At 32.5% G+C, this 17,800-nt stretch overlaps 2 protein-coding genes across 5 annotated transcripts in view; one reads left to right on the top strand and one right to left on the bottom strand.

Moving 5' to 3' along the window:
• Window positions 1-17,800, top strand: part of LOC143073009 (WD repeat-containing protein 91-like) — a 71,526-nt gene that overhangs the window by 6,257 nt on the left and 47,469 nt on the right. For all 4 annotated transcript variants that reach the window (XM_076248222.1, XM_076248224.1, XM_076248223.1 and 1 more), the window contains exons 3-6: window positions 1,532-1,654; window positions 3,583-3,665; window positions 3,926-4,047; window positions 4,868-5,315. In XM_076248222.1, coding sequence (XP_076104337.1) covers window positions 1,532-1,654; window positions 3,583-3,665; window positions 3,926-4,047; window positions 4,868-5,315 — 776 coding nt within the window. The remainder of the gene's footprint in view (window positions 1-1,531; window positions 1,655-3,582; window positions 3,666-3,925; window positions 4,048-4,867; window positions 5,316-17,800) is intronic.
• On the bottom strand, window positions 14,981-16,571 carry LOC143073011 (uncharacterized). The gene has a single exon (XM_076248225.1). It carries the CDS (start codon window positions 16,533-16,535, stop codon window positions 15,306-15,308), a length of 1,230 nt encoding a protein of 409 aa, XP_076104340.1. The 5' UTR covers window positions 16,536-16,571; the 3' UTR covers window positions 14,981-15,305.

Below are 17,800 nucleotides of genomic sequence, written 5' to 3'. Positions count from 1 at the left end.
ACTGAGCAACACAAATACAACATAGAATATTATAGACTGAGCAACACAAATACAACACAGAATATTATAGACTGAGCAACACAAATACAACACAGAATATTATAGACTGAGCAACACAAATACAACATAGAATATTATAGACTGAGCAACACAAATACAACATAGAATATTATAGACCGAGCAACACAAAACAACATAGAATATTATAGACTGAGCAACACAAATACAACATTCAAAATAATGGATCACAGTCATTTTCAAATATTTTGTTTTAAATCAGAATGTGTGCTACATAGGTATGTATATGTAAAGTATAGACAGGGCCGTAACTAGGGTTGGAATTCAGGGGAGGCAGGGGTTTGGGGACCGCCGATTGAGCCTCCTTTGTGCCCCGCCAATTTTTTTTTCTTTCAATCATTGGCTAAAAATTACCCGTTTCCCTTCGATTTCCTTACTTTAAGAAACATCAGTATTGCTTGAACCTGGAAGCAACTTTTATGCAAAAACAAGCTGAGATTGCTGTTCGGGGTGAGCCAAGGCTAGCTCCGTCTTGAAGGCTGTACTTTGACCTATAATTGTTAACATTAAATACAATGTGACCGTGGATTTTTTTCTCAAATGATTTCTAAAATTGCCCGTTTTCCTTCGATTTCCTTACTTTAAAAAAGATCAGTTTTGCTGGATCCTTGGAGCTATTTTCATGCAAACAATTATTATCTGTATTTTCTGTATTTAAAGATATTTTGTTTAGAAACTTGTAAGTTCAAAAAACATATTAAGCAAGATATTTTTTTTTTTATCAAGGATCTTGAATTTCAATATTGTTGAAAGCTGAACAGACATGTATATAACTACAACCAGGGACTTTCTATACTAGTCTAGTATATACTTAGTATAGAAAGTCCCTGCTACAACGAATGGGAGTGTTTACCTACTAAGGCATTGACCATAATGTTCTCTTACGATCGGGAAACTTAAAAAAAACGATCCAACAGCTGATTCAGCCGCGGTAACGAATTTCCGATATCTTAAAAGATTCACAATACAAAAGGAACATCCTCTGCTTAAATAATCGAGCCCCCAAATAGATGTGAATAGTTAAGTTTTGATTCAAAATTATCGAAAGCAAAGTTTCATATGTGTTCTCATACGAATACTGACCCCCTCAATACTGAATAACAGACGGACGGCCAAACGAAAAAACAAAAACAAAAAACAAATACTGAAACGGTTTACTTTCGATAAAAAATCCAAAAATGATAGACATGTCACGTATCATGATAGCACTGTTAAAACTGTTAACTTGTGTTGTTTATAATATAAATTCAAGTTCTTAGTGTACATATTGTCAATATTTTATTTTTTTACTTCAAAAAAAAATTTGGGTGTGGAAAATTCAGGGGAGGCAACTGCCTCCCCTGCCTCATAGGTAGTTACGGCCCTGATAGATAAACCATATTAAAATATGATTGATGCAAAGCAGCAACCATATGAAAAAATATTGATGATTGTTTTATTTTTTATTTTTCAGCATTTGCTTTCATGAAGAATCCTGAAGAACACAGTAATTTCTCTATGTATTTCACCAAACAGTGGCAAGATACATTCTTCCTATCACTTTATAACTTCCTAAGTGTTATCATACAGACCATGCATATCCTTTGTACGTGTTGTACAAAATATCACATTTACAGTTTTCTCGTTCAACCACAGGCACACTAGTCCAAGCTTGCAAAACTTCAGTTGGGCCTGTAAAAATCATTTGACAAGCCCATATAATTTAACTTGCATAAATTTCAGCTTTGAGTCTTTAGATTAAAATGTCTATTATGAAGACTGGATTAACCACTTGCTGATTTATTTGTATGTTATAGGCTATTAAGGATTAGACTGACAGATTTGTTTATGATAATTAAGCAAAATTTAGCCAAGTTTCTATTGTGAATTCTTAAATCATGATTGTAGATTTTCTAATTATAGATTAAAAAACACTTACAAGAACTGTGAATTCAATTCAGGTATATAAAATGAGGCAACAAAAAAGAAATGAGTGCCTTAATTTATACAGTATCTGAATTACCAAACATAACTCAAATTTTGACATAATTGTGGGACGAATTATTTTTTTATTGAAATCACTGAAATTTGTTTCCCTTGAAATAATAATGTCATAGAATAAATCGATTTAAATTGATACATTGAAGGAACTGTTTTACAAGGGATCTGTGGTGTAGTGGTTGGTGCATCGGACTACTAACACAAGGGTTCCTGGTTTCAATTCCCACTCTGGGATGATATTTCAGGGACTGAATTTTCGGCTCTCCCTTGACACCATTTGCGATTATGGTCTTGAGGAAAAAATGATAGGGCGTCGTAAGGGGATGATAAATGGCTGACCCGTGTAAGAGAGATCAATATCTCTTGCATGTAGAAGACACCCTTCTAGATTTTGAAAAAAAACAGCCTAATGCCACTACAAGGCAGCACTTGCACCCTCATAGTGAGGCCCCTCATGGGGGGGTCCTAGTAATCACATAATCACCATTTTTTTGCCAATATAATCACATAATCATTAAATATTTGCTTATCTTTAGTAATCAAATAATCATAAACTAAAAATACAGTCCTAGGTAATCAAATAATCATGAAATATTTGGCTTAATAATCAAATAATCATTAAAAAAACGGCCAAGTAATTACATAATCAAAAACCCCATGAGGGCCCTCCATAGTGGAAAGAGATTGAAATAAGTTGCAAAACTTGTTTCCAAATCTGCTATAAATAAATATGTTTAAAACTACAGCATTACCAAATACAATGAATAATTTGTGATATGATGAATATTTAAGATAGTTTTGATTCACATATTTTGTTCAATATTCATACACAATAAACAAGTGGCATGATATCTTATGCTTGCTTCTCAATATTATATATTATGGGAGTTTGTATAATGGAATGATCAGCTAGCATTATTGGCCTTTAAAATTTTAACAACAAAATATAGACTACTAAAGTGAAAATAAACTTGAAAGATGTACAGTACATATATTCATACTTTAATGAAGTTCTGTACATATTCTGATACTGTAAAGCAGGATATTTTCACGAGTGTAAAATTTTCATGATTTTCTCTGAAAAAGGTATTACACGAAATATTTTTGGGAATATTATTTTGGCAGATTCTAAACCTTTATCAATACCTTTGCATGCACACTTTTAAATTGGCAGAATTAATTGTGGAGATTTTGTTTATCCCCAAAAATAAGTAAAAATTTATACCCCACAAAAATAACCCGCTATACGGTACTTGAAAGATATTCAGAACATGCATTCATGCTTGAGACAATGTGCAAAACATGTTTTCATACTTGACAGATGTACAGTATATGTAATTATACTTGAATGATGAACAATGCATGTATTCTTTATTAAACGTTGTACAGTACATTTTTTAACATTTGAAAGAGCATCATGATTTTATTCATCTAACACATTTCTGATTTCTTTATAAATGTTATGTTTCTGTTCAAAATGGTTCTCAGACTTTCTTAGATTTTGTTAACCTTAACATTTATCACCATCACCAGTTTTATTGAACTTTGACATTGAACACAAAAGGATGAAAGATTTGCAAGAAGAAAATGAGAAACTGAAACAACAGGTATGAAAACATATTTAATATTTGTGGAATTGGACTTCAAGATCTTGGAAGATTTAACTTTCAGATTTAAGATTTTCATGTATTATCTTTATTGTTATAACTTGATAGTCTCATATCCTTGATGAAAAGTGTCTAATAAATTTAACAGTAAGAATCTTCATTTATTGGCTATGAAGTTAGAATGTTACGAATCCCTGTAAAAAAGTAAGTTCCTGAAATCCTTAAGTGTTTGAAAATGATTTTTTTTTTATCTGTTGCAGTTGAGGTTTAACAACCAGCCTGTTAGTGCAATACCAAAGAGATATGATTCTGAATCATCAGAAGGTTTAAACAGAACAGCTAATTCACTGGAATTGGTGTATGATTTTTCTGGATTTGAAGAGTGAGTATTGGTGGGGTCCATAATTCCAAATTAACATCACAAAGAAAAATAATCAGAGATTAAAAAATCAACACCTTTCAGTATGTTGATATTTGGTTTAAAAGCAGTTTAATTTAATTTTATTCCATTTCAGTTGTCTTATGAATCTCATTTGATTTATGTTAAATATGATAATGAACCAGAATCTGATGAAAGAATGGGTTGAGAATAGGATTTTACATAGTTGAGAAATTAAAAAATTCATTTCCCATTTTGTAACTATGTTTGACCTTGATTACTGGCGAATGACATCTAGACCAATCCGATTTAAAAAAAAAAAAAAGTTTCCTTATAGCAACACAGAAATATTTAGTCTTTTTTCACATCTTCACTCTGTCACATTTAATATGGTATTACTGTAGGATCACTGGAAATATTTGAAGGGGGCATTACATTAACTGTTTTACCCTTGTCATGTCCCAAAGTTGGTTTCCTTTCTCTTAACATTCAGTTTGCCTCAAAAACCAAATGTTATGAAACTTTAAACACAATGCTTATAACCACAAAACACAGATCAAGTTTGAAATTGGGTGGCATCACTGTAACTCTTCTAGAGTTATGCCCCTTTGATTTTATAAACATATTCACATTTCTTTTGTGCCTATGTTTGTGTTTGAAGCCCATTTTCACAATGTCTCTTGCAAATTTGTAAAAAGGGGAGTATAAGCTTTTTTCATGCTGCTAGGGGGAAGGGACATTTAGTGCTGACCATCCCTTGTGTGGAAGGGAATTCATATTCCCTTTTAGCATCTATGTTTTTAAAATAAGTTTATTTTTGCAGTGATACAGTTGAACAGGAAAAACAACAAAAAACTGGAAGAAAATTCTTTAAAATGCCAGCTACACCATTGGTTAGTAAAAAACCAGCAACAAAAGTCATCAAGAAAACAGAACCAGCTATTGAACAACAACCAATGAGTTCTTCACCATTGTCTCGTCAGCGAGGAATGAAACAGTTGATAAGTAACAATCAAAACAAGCACCCACCAAATAGAACGAATTCTAAATTAGAAACTGGAGCATCAAAGTCACCAAAAGACTTGAATCAAGGTCAAGAGATGTCTTTGATTTTAGATCAGGTGGAAAGAACACCAGCAGTAGATAATAATCAGAGTAGTGTTGAAGTTACTCCTGTACATCAGAAGATTCAGATGAAACAAAAAGACTTTGTAAAAGAAAGACAGGAACTCCTAGGGGATTCTGGGAAACAAAAGAAACACAATCAAAAGGTAGAGGATTAAGTTGTAATTTTAAGTTCGTTTTGCCCTTTAGTAGGTCAGAAAATGCATGTTACCTTTTGAATGTAGTTAGATTTAAATTGTTGTGAACAATTTTTGTAAATAGATCTTTTTGTCTGCAATTTTCTATTTATCACAAATGAAAGCCATATATACCATGTATTATTCAGTAGGTTTTGATCTCTGTTGATTTGTTGAAATACATACATCCATGGAGATAAACTGTGCTCCTCATGAGGGAATGTTTTTATCAAGTACACAAATATAAGGTATAGTTTAATAGGCTTTAAAATGATTACGTATTTTAGCAGTATTTTTATATTATTAAACAATTATGAAAGTTATTCTCCCAAAACAGATCTAAGAATCCCACAATACATGAATAAAATAATCTTTACTTACCTAAAAAGTCAATAAGAAAATACCAGAGAGTCCTGAGTCAAATGGCAAAATCAAAAGCTCAAACAAATCAAACGAATGGATGACAACTCTCATATTCCTGACTTGGTACAGAAAATGGTGGATTAAACCTGATTTTATAGGTAGCTTAACCTATCACTTGTATGACAAAATTTAAACTTGATTTTCTGTTGAGCCTATTGCTATGACTGTAAAAAATATTATATTAGTATTTCAATTTTTGTTTTGTACATTCATCAGGATTCTAAATTTCTTTTTAGCTCACCTGGCCCGAAGGGCCAAGTGAGCTTTTCCCATCACTTGGCGTCCGTCGTCGTCGTCCGTCGTCCGTCGTCGTCCGTCGTCATTAACTTTTACAAAAATCTTCTCCTCTGAAACTACTGGACCAAATTAAACCAAACTTGGCCACAATCATCATTGGGGTATCTAGTTTAAAAAATGTGTGGCGTGACCCGGCCAACCAACCAAGATGGCCGCCATGGCTAAAAATAGAACATAGGGGTAAAATGCAGTTTTTGGCTTATAACTCAAAAACCAAAGCATTTAGAGCAAATCTGACATGGGGTAAAATTGTTTATCAGGTCAAGATTTATCTGCCCTCAAATTTTCAGATGAATCCGACAACCCGTTATTGGGTTGCTGCCCCTGAACTGGTAATTTTAGGTAATTTTTGCTGTTTTTGGCTATTATCTTGAATATTATTATAGATAGAGATAAACTGTAAACTGCAATAATGTTCAGCAAAGTAAGATTTACAAATAAGTCAACATGACCAAAATGGTCAGTTGACCCTTTTAGGAGTTATTGCCCTTTATAGTCAATTTTTAACCATTTTTCCTAAATCTTAGTAATCTTTTACAAAAATCTTCTCCTCTGAAACTACTAGGCCAAGTTAATCCAAACTTGGACCCAATCATATTTGGGATATCTAGTTTAAAAAATGTGTGGCGTGACCCGGTCAACCAACCAAGATGGCCGCCATGGCTAAAAATAGAACATAGGGGTAAAATGCAGTTTTTGGCTTATAACTCAAAAACCAAAGCATTTAGAGCAAATCTGACATGCGGTAAAAGTGTTTATCAGGTCAAGATCTATCTGTCCTGAAATTTTCAGATGAATCGGACAACCTGTTGTTGGGTTGCTGCCCCTGAATTGGTAATTTTAAGGAAATTTTGCTGTTTTTGGTTATTATCTTGAATATTATTATAGATAGAGATAAACTGTAAACAGCAATAATGTTCAGCAAAGTAAGATTTACAAATAAGTCAGCATGACCAAAATGGTCAGTTGACCCCTGAAGGAGTTATTGCCCTTTATAGTCAATTTTTAACCATTTTTAGCTCACCTGGCCCGAAGGGCCAAGTGAGCTATTCCCATCACTTTGCGTCCGTCGTCGTCGTCCGTCGTCGTTAACTTTTACAAAAATCTCCTCCTCTGAAACTACTGGGCCAAATCAAACCAAACTTGGCCACAATCATCATTGGGGTATCTAGTTTAAAAAATGTGTGGCGTGACCCGGTCAACCAACCAAGATGGCCCCAACGGCTAAAAATAGAACATAGGGGTAAAATGCAGTTTTTGGCTTATAACTCAAAAACCAAAGCATTTAGAGCAAATCTGACATGGGGTAAAAATGTTTATCAGGTCAAGATCTATCTGCCCTGAAATTTTCAGATGAATCGGTCAATCGGTTGTTGGGTTGCTGCCCCTGAATTGGTAATTTTGAGGAAATTTTGCTGTTTTTGGTTATTATCTTGAATATTATTATAGATAGAGGTAAACTGTAAACAGCAATAATGTTCAGCAAAGTAAGATCTACAAATAAGTCAACATGACCAAAATGGTCAATTGACCCGTTTAGGAGTTATTGCCCTTTATAGTCAATTTTTAACCATTTTTCGTTAATTAAAGTAATCTTTTACAAAAATCTTCTCCTCTGAAACTACTGGGCCAAATTAATCCAAACTTGGCCACAATCATCTTTGGGGTATCTTGTTTAAAAAATGTGTGGCATGACCTGGTCAACCAACCAAGATGGCCGCCACCGCTAAAAATAGAACATAGGGGTAAAATGCAGTTTTTGGCTTATAACTCAAAAACCAAAGCATTTTGAGGAAATCTGACATGGAATAAAAATGTTTATCAGGTCAAGATCTATCTGCCCTGAAATTTTCAGATGAATCGGTCAATCGGTTGTTGGGTTGCTGCCCCTGAGTTGGTAATTTTGAGGAAATTTTGCCGTTTTTGGTTATTATCTTGAATATTATTATAGATAGAGATAAATTGTAAACAGCAATAATGTTCAGCAAAGTAAGATCTACAAATAAGTCAACATGACCAAAATGGTCAGTTGACCCCTTAAGGAGTTATTGCCCTTTATAGTCAATTTTTAACAATTTTCATTAATTTGGTAAATTTATGTAAATTTTTACCAAATATAGTTCTCTGTTACTAATGGGCAAAGTTCATTATAGATATAATTGTAAGAAGCAAAATCGTTCAGTAAAGAAAGAACTTCAAACACATCACCATCACCAAAATACAATTTTGTCATGAATCCATTTGTGTCCTTTGTTTAATATGCACATAGACCAAGGTGAGCGACACAGGCTCTTTAGAGCCTCTAGTTTCGTAAATCTTAGTAATCTTTTACAAAAATCTTCTTCTCTGAAACTACTGGGCCAAATTAAACTAAACTTGACCACAGTCATCATTGGGGTAACTTGTTTAAAAAATGTGTGACGTGACCTGGCCAATCAACCAAAATGGCTGCCACGGCTAATAATAGAACATAGGGGTAAAATGCAGTTTTTGGCTTATAACTCAAAAACCGAAACATTAAGAGAAAATCTGACAAGGTTTAATTGTTTATCAGGTCAAGATCTATCTGCCCTGATGTTTTCACATGGATCGGATAACCCGTTGTTAGGTTACTGTCCTAAATTGGTAATTTTAAGGAAATTTTGCCGTTTTTTGTTATTATCTTGAATATTATTATAGATAGAGATAAACTGTATACAGCAATAACGTTCAGCAAAATAAGATCTACAAATAAGTTTACATGACCAAAATAGTCAATTGACCCCTTAAGGAGTTATTGCCCTTCATAGTTAATTTTTAACATTTTTCATAAATTTTTGTAAATTTTTAGAAAATATTTTCCACTGTAATTACTGGGCCAAGTTCATTATAGATAGAGATAATTGTAGCAACAAGAATGTTCAGTAAAGTAAGATCTACAAACACATCACTATCACCAAAACACAATTATGTCATGAATTTATCCGTGTCCATTGTTTAATATGCACAAGACCAAGGTGAGCGACACAGGCTCTTTAGAGCCTCTAGTTTAGCTCACCTGGTCGTATGAGCTTTTCTAATCACTTGGCATCGGTTGGCTGTAATCTTTTACAAAAATCTTCTCCTCTGAAACTATAGGGTCAAATTTAACCAAACTTGGCCACAATCATCATTAGGGTATCTAGTTTTAAAAAAATGTGTCCAGTGACCTGGCCAACCTACCAAGATGGCCACCAAGGCTAAAAATAGAACATAGGGGTAAAATGTAGATTTTGGCTTATATCTCGGAAACCAAAGCATTTAGAGCAAACCTGACAGAGGTAAAAATGTTTATCAGGTCAAAATCTATCTGCTCTGAAATTTCCAGATGAATTGGACAACCTGTTGTTAGGTTGCTGCCCCTGAATTGGTAATTTTAAGGAAATTTTGCCATATTTGGTTATTAACTTGAATATTATTATAGATAGAGATAAACTGTAAACAGCAATAATGTTCAGCAAAGTAAGTTCTACAAATAAGTCAACATGACCAAAATGGTCGACCCCTGAAGGAGTTATTGTCCTTTTATAGTCAATTTTTAACAAATTTTTGTTATCTTTTAAAAAATCTTCTCCTCTGAAACTACTGAGATGAATTTAACCAAAGTTGTAAACAATCATCATTAAGGTATGTAGTTTAAAAATTGTGTCTGTGACCCAGCCCGCGAACCAAGATGGCTGACGTGGCTAATAATAGTACATAGGATAAAATGCAGTTTTTGGCTCATATCTAAACCTAAAGCATTTCGAACAAATCTTTTTAAACTTAATTGTTCATTATGTCAAGATCTATCTGCTCTTAAATTTTCAGACCATTCAGGCAACCCGTTGTTGGGTTGCTGCCCCTGAATTGGTAATTTTAAGAAAAAATTTGAGCTTTTGGTTATTATCTTGAATATTATTATAGATAGAGATAAACTGTAAACAGCAATAATGAACAGCAAAGTAAGACCTAAAAATAATTCAACATGACCAAAATGGTCAATTGTCCCCTTCAGGAGTTATTGACCTTTATAATCAATTTTTAACAACTTTCATAAATTTTGTTAATTTTCACAAAATAATTTCCACTGAAACTACTGGGCCGAATTCATTATAGATGGAGATAATTGTAAGCATCAAGAATGTACAGTAAAGTAATCACCATCACCAAAACACAATTTTGTCATGAATCCATCTGTGTCCTTTGTTTAATATGCACATAAACCAAGGTGAGCTATACAGGCTCTTTAGAGCCTCTAGTTTTGGATTGTTTTACATTTGTCATGTTTGTACCTTTTATACCTTGCTATATGAGGTATGGGGTTTCATTAAATTGAGTAATAAAATGTTATAATGATGTTTGGGGTTTGCTTATTGTTGAATGTCATACTGTTAACTACAGTTGCTATGTCTTTTGGTTTCTGGTCAAGCCTGTCTTCTCATTTTCTGCATTTTTGGTGTATGGAATGATTATTAGGTGTACATGTCAATTTTGCTGGTTTTATTTTTACCTCATTATCATGCATCATTGGTAATGTTCAGTTTATGTGTATGTGATACCTGAAATTAAACTTTTCTCTCAAAAGTCTTTCTACATAAATTGAATCGAAATCAGTTAGGCAGGTGATACAGGTCAGAATGTGCACCCTAAAAATGTGTGATTTCTGTTAGTTTAAACATTTATTCCTCATCATTACATTCAAATATATCATACAAAATACATATTTAAAATAGGATTCAGAAACAAGCTGTACATAGTTCATATTAATTCGTTTCCTGTGATTTCTGTTGTCTAGTAATATTTCAGACCTTTTTAATTGTCCACTGGAAAGTATTTTGTTATTTTTTATTTTTTCTGTCGAGTCTGTGACTTTTGTCACAGAAAGCTAGACATAGGGGTAGTGAATTGGCGGCTGCAGAGTTAACTAACTTCTTAAAAGCTTAATATCTTAGAAGGTGGCAGACCTAGATGTTTCCGTTAGTCACATGTCCAGTGTACTTGACCTCATTTTCATGATTCACGGACTATTTGAAAAAAAAAAAGTCAAGATTTTTTGTAATGTTAAATTCTCTCTCATTATAAGTATAGAATAACTATATTTGGTATGTGCGTACCTTGGAAAGTTCTCAGGCCTGTCAGACAGTTTTCACTTGACCTCGACCTCATTTCATGGATCAGTGAACAAGGTTAAGTTTTGATGGTCAAGTCCATATCTCAGATACTATGAGCAATAGGTCTAGTATATTCGGTATATGGAAGGGTTGTAAGATGTACATGTCCTACTGGCAGGTGTCATCTGACCTTGGCCTCATTTTCATGGTCCAGTGGTTATAGTTAAGTTTTTTGTATTTTGGTCGGTTTTTCTTATACTGTATGCAGTATGTTTACTAGTATTCAGTGTATGAAATGATTTTAAGGTGTATTTGTCTAGCTGACAGGTGTCATCTGACCTTGACCTAATGTTCATGATTCAGTACTCAAAGTTAAGTTTTTTTAAAAGTTTTTGTCTTTTTTTCTTATACTATATGCAATATGTCAACTATATTTGGTGTATGGAAATATTTTATGATCTACATGTCAGTCGTGCAGGTTTTATTTGACCTTTAACTTATTTTCATGGTTCATTGCTCAGTGTTAAGTTTTTTTGTGTTTTTTTGTTGTTGTCTTAAACCATAAGCAATAGCTCAACTATATGTGTTGTATGGAAGAATTGTTAGATATACATGTCTGCCTGGCATGGTTCATCTGACATTGACCTCATTTTCATGATTCATTGGTCAATGCTTAGTTTTCTTGGTAAATGTTAAGTTTATGTGACAGTTGTAATAAAGCTTTATATATTGGGGACTATCAACATAATATCAATGATTAGTAAAGAAGGCGAGACATTTCATCGTGTACACTCTTGTGATGTAAAGTTTTGGTCATTATCATAAGAACAGTTTCTAGTTAAACTTAGATAGAACAAAAAAGTAAAATCAGGAAAATCAAGCATTTTATGATAAGGGTAGTTGTAAAACCTATAGCTATACCATTTAAAATTGTTATTTCTAATCCTTTATTGAGTTAATAATTAGTAAACCAAAATATATTTAGGAGTTACCTCACATATATTGTAAAATAAGGCTTTCACCAGACTTATAGTTTCAAAAGGTGACACTTAATACTCATATGATAGTAAAAATGAATACTTCATTTCCCTGATATTTGTTTTTCATAAATTGTTTAATTATAAATTGGGTCATTAGTTTTTGTTGCAGGGATAGTGATCTAGCAACAGTAGCGTTAATAAACTTCTTAAAAGCTTGATATTAAAGGTAGAAGACCAGAAGGCTTCATAATTTGTATATAGATGCCAGATCATGCCTTTTGTTATGAAGTGTCTGTCTATATTTTGTCTATTGTCCTTGACCTCATTTTCATGGTTCAGTGACTACTTGATCAAAAGTTCAGATTTTTTGTTGTCTTTTTGCGAACTTATGAAAGTTTTCCACAGAGTCATCGGCTTTTGAACAAGGTATTTAAACATTTGTCTGTTCTGGTGTCCCATTGAATAAATACAATAGCTATTGTTCTCTGTGTAGTCTATTCACTGGGACCTTTAAATTCCTTCTAGGAGAAATCTATCACTAATTGATTAATTTCGTTAAGGAATGATTGTAAGGGAAACATGTCCAACGGGCAGGTGTCACATGATCCAGAACTCATTTTTTTCGTGGTTTAGTGGTTAAAGTTAAGCTTATGAGTTATTTTCTTCTAATACTGTATGCCATAGGTTAACTATAATTGGTGTATGGACATGTTTTAAGATGCACCTGTCAGTTTTTCAGGTTTTAGTTGACCTTGACCTCATTTTATTCACTCATTACTCCATGTAATTTTTGTTGTGTTGCAGTCTGTTGTTCTAAAACTGTATTAGGCATTAGGCTAACAATATTTGTTTTATTGAACGATTGTCGGGTATCATATATTTCTAGCTTGTTTTATTTGACCTTGACCTCATTTTTTTTTATCATGTTTAGTTTATGTGAAACTTGTTAAATTTTATATTTAGGACTATCAAAATAGTATCAATGGTCAGTAAAGCAGGTGAGACATTTCAGTTGTGTGCATTCTGGTCTCACATTTTTTATGTCTAGCCTTTTATAGCCGACATATGGGCTTTTCTCATTGTGGAAGGTTGTATAGTTGTCTATAATGACTTGCATTCATTTCATTTGAACTTTGGTGGATAGTTGTCTCATTGGCCATCATACCACATCTTCTTATTTTTATATGTATCAGTGTATTATAGAGACAACTATAATATAAAATGAATGGCCCTCAAAATTTTAGACTTTTATATCAATATTTTTATCAAAATTTTTCATTGTTAAAGTTAAGGATTTGTAAATCAAGTAAATTGTCATGATAGTTAAAGTTCACATTCCCCATTCTTGTAAGATTACAGCATTACCATTAATGTACTAGACTAATATTCCCTTAAGGTCATACGATACAGTTACAGGGGAGGTAATGACCTTGCTAATGTAAAATGTTATTTTCGTGACGTCAAACTATGACATATCGAGAAAAGATGCATTTTTCGTCTGATTTTTATCATTCAAACTGATTTAATTTGAAAACGAGTGCATGGACCCCTATTTTTTAAAACGACAATTTGTTTCATTTTGCAAGGAGATTATGTGACCCAAATTTTATAAAACTGTAAATAGCGCATTTTTTAAAATTTTGATAAACATGCAGCAAAAATGACGTTTTTCCCTCTATTCATGAACATTTGATAAATATGAGTTATTTCTGAATAAAGATTGCATAATTTTTAATGATACTTATAAAATACTGAAATTACCGACTATTTAACAAAAAACAATTTGTGTTTATCTTTTAAAACAAAAAAGTTATGTCTTTCTTCCGAAAAAGAAAATACAGACACAAATCTGAACTTTGAGCAAATATACAAAATTTTGACCTCATTTTACTCAAAAAGTAGCACATGAAGGTATATTTTTTATTACATATTTGATTTAATCAGGTAAAAAATAGCCTATATGCAAATTTTCATCAACTTGTAAATACAGATTCAAAACTGTATCGTATGCCCTTAACAAGATAAAATTTGATGTAATGCAGAATCTTGACATTTGTCAAATTACAATCAAAATTATACCATAGCTTTAAACCTTATTTTTTTTAACTTAAAAATCAAATTATTTAATAAAAACCTACTTTAATAATTAAAATCAATTGAACATTGTGATGCAACTGCACTGTGTAGTTTTGACTGTAGTATGATCCCCATGTATTGACAGTGAATTTTTATTATAAACTGATTGTCCTCTCCATATCTTTTTTATAAATAGTTATATCACCTCTCCATCTAAGTAATAAATAATGATGCTGCATTATTATCTTTTTATTGTTCAATGGCACTGTATTATGGAAGTTACAGATTTTGTGCAAATGATCTAGTTTAGAGACTACATTATGTACATAATCGTAATGTGTCAGAGGGCAGAATTTTTTGAAAATCGGCAGATTTTGACTCCTGTGCGACAATCACATGTCTGGTAGTATTAGTCTTGCTATGGCGACATCTCTAGTTTGTAATTTACACTGCATATTAGACCAGAATCATGAATGATCAGTCTGATTTAATAGTCAGTATTTCAACAGATGAATATAAAATAAGAACCTTTCCTTTTTTCTTTTTGGTGATATAAAGTTACTGAATTGAGTTGACCCAAAGTTGACATATGAGTTGTCCAATTTATTGTTTTATATGGATTACTTTAGCAACCTGATATATTCACTTTATATAGCTTGGCTTCCTTGGCTGAACTGTCTTCAAGTGTAATACATCCTATATAGAGCTGTCCTGTTTGAGAGAAAGCGAAGCAATATGCATTTTCTATTCCATTGTCTGTTGTCTTTATGTATGTTATCAGCTGTCCAGAGTTGTTCAGGATGTGGAGGGTATCAGTATCAACATCAACTACAATGACATTGTCTCTTGGTGTAGTCACTATTCCTGTTGGTCTGAATGGTACCTTCTTGTTGATTTCTGTATCCCCTTTATATATATTTATCACATCACCTGCCTTTCCTAAAACGACCACTTTACCTCTGTCTCCATTTGGATCATTGTCTGCCACATGTATATTACCATCATTGGTTGTGGTAATTCTCCAGGGGTAACTAAATATAGGTTGATTATGTTTGTCATGTTCATACACAGCTTCATGGTCTCCATTCCTTATTAATTACAAACACTGCTACTCTTCCTTCATCATAACCTCCTATTATGATCTGACCTCCACTGGTGACATGAATGGCTGTAGCAAGGAAAGGCTTAATGTCATACACACTGTCTGTTACTTTACCAGTAGTACTGCTCATCATTTGTAGTCTGGATTCCTCTGTTGACACAAGTAGATCATCAGATGCAAGTATTGCCATATCATAGATATTATTGTTGAATGTAGATATTGTCTTCAGTTTGGTTCCTTCAGGTTTAACTTTCTGTAGCACTGCATCTGGATTACAAGCTATCCACAGTGAATCATCAGGACATGGAGATAAAAAAGTAACCAAAGAAAGATTAGTCTGATATTGATTTACGACACTAAGAGAAACATTTACTTCAGGTAATGGTATGTCTACACTTTGTAATACTCCAATGTTAGACTGTGTTATCTCTCCAGGAATAAATTGTAGTTTTGTTCTGCATGATATTTCAGGTTTTGTAACTGATACCTCTGTTGATTTCTCAATTCTGTTGACATTTTGGAAAAATTTAGAAATGTCAGTGGTATGAATGAAATCTTGAACATCACTATACTTTTCGTCTATTTGTCTCTCACTTTTTGAAATGGCTTTGATACATTCTTCATTCACTTTGGAAGAAGCTTTGTGGTTCTGCTCTAACTCATTTCTAAGTTTTTCTATATGTTTTTCAACTGCTTGCTTCAAAACTTTCTCATGGTTAAGAATATCTGCGCTTACTTTGGTATAATTTGAATTCTCAGCATTTTGAAACTGGTTCAGTTGATCCTTGGTCGCAGTAATTTCATATTTTTTCTTTTGCAGTTTACTTTGTTCATTTTTTAGTCTTTCTATCTTCAAGTTATATGCATCACTTATTTCAGTTAGATCATGTTTCTTGTGAATCTTGGAAACACAAGTAGGGCAAACCAGTTTGTCACATTTTGTACAAAAAAGGCAAGAAGATTGTTCTGAATGATCTTGACATTTAATGTTTGTAAAATCCAATTCTTGGACAGGAAGCCCAACATTCTTTATGTCTACTACCTTATGATCCTTAGCAATTCTCAGATGTATTTTATCTTTACATGTACTGCACATTAGAACTCCACAGGTCAGGCATTTCCATTTGATATTCTTCTCAGTTTCACATAGATTACAGTTAATTGGCATTTGGCTTCTAATTACTGATTTAGAAAACGCCATTATTGAAGCTATTCTATTTCCTGGTTTGTATCCAGGTGACTTCCAAATAAACCTGGTGGTATATAAAATATATAAATTTAAATTTACCTTACATTGTTTGAGGTATCATATCTTGATCAGGTTTATTACAGTAGTGTAAACAGTTTACGGTTCTTCTTGATAATAAAACTATTCTTCCTTTGCAAAAGAATTATTGATCCCATAATTTATGCTGTTTTAAAAAAATTGTATATATATCTGAAAATTGTTTGAATCCTTTTAATTAAGCAACAAAGGAAATAAATCTTATATTTTTTTCTTCTATTGATTGAAAAAAAGTTATTGTTAAACTTTGTAACATGATTATGACATTATCAGTACAAATGTGTAAGGCTAGAGACTTAGCATTTTTCTAAATCTTTATACTTTGTTAAGCAAATAAAAGATATTGTTTTAAGGTATTCATACAGAACACCTTTTAAACATTGTTAAAATCGGATATTTGTAATGTTACAAAAATATATTTATATAAAAAAGAATGTGGTGTGATTGCAAATTAGTCGACTATTCACTAGAGACCAAATGACACAGAAATTAACAACAGTACGTCACTGTAAGGCCTTCAACAATGAACAAAGCCCATACAACATAGTTAGCTTTAAAAGCCCTAAAATGACAAATGGAAAACAATTCAATCAAGAAATCTAATAGCCTAATTTATGTACAAAAAAATGAACGAAAAACAAATATGTTACACAGCAACAAACAACAACAACTGAATTACAGGCTCCTAACTTTGGACAGTCACATGCATACATAGTATATATATATATTTTTAATTGAAAGTAGTGGGAACAAAAAAATATATTATAATCCTTGTTTTCTGAATGTTTCTAAAAGTATGTGTATACATTAATTGATATTATTTGAAAAGGTTATATTTTCTTGAAATATGTTTACCTTAATGTATGACCTATTACATTTATTATTCAATAACTGAAATTGGGTCTGTTAACAGATCCATTTTTTTATGCCATCTACAGTTACAGGATTTAAAGTACAGTCATTAGACAAAAGTCCTATCATTTCAACTAAAATCAATATTTTTCATTTTTAGCTCACCTGGCCCAAAGGGTAAAAATGTTTATCAGGTCAATTTCTGTCTGCCCTGAAATTTTCAGATGAATCGGTCAATCGGTTGTTGGGTTGCTGCCCCTGAATTGGTAATTTTGAGGAAATTTTGCTGTTTTTGGTTATTATCTTGAATATTATTATAGATAGAGATA

The sequence above is a fragment of the Mytilus galloprovincialis genome, chromosome 4 (assembly GCF_965363235.1).
Source record: "Mytilus galloprovincialis chromosome 4, xbMytGall1.hap1.1, whole genome shotgun sequence".
NCBI classification, from domain to species: Eukaryota; Metazoa; Mollusca; class Bivalvia; order Mytilida; family Mytilidae; genus Mytilus; species Mytilus galloprovincialis.
Note: the sequence above shows the minus strand (reverse complement) of the source record. Positions and strands in the feature narration are given on the sequence as shown.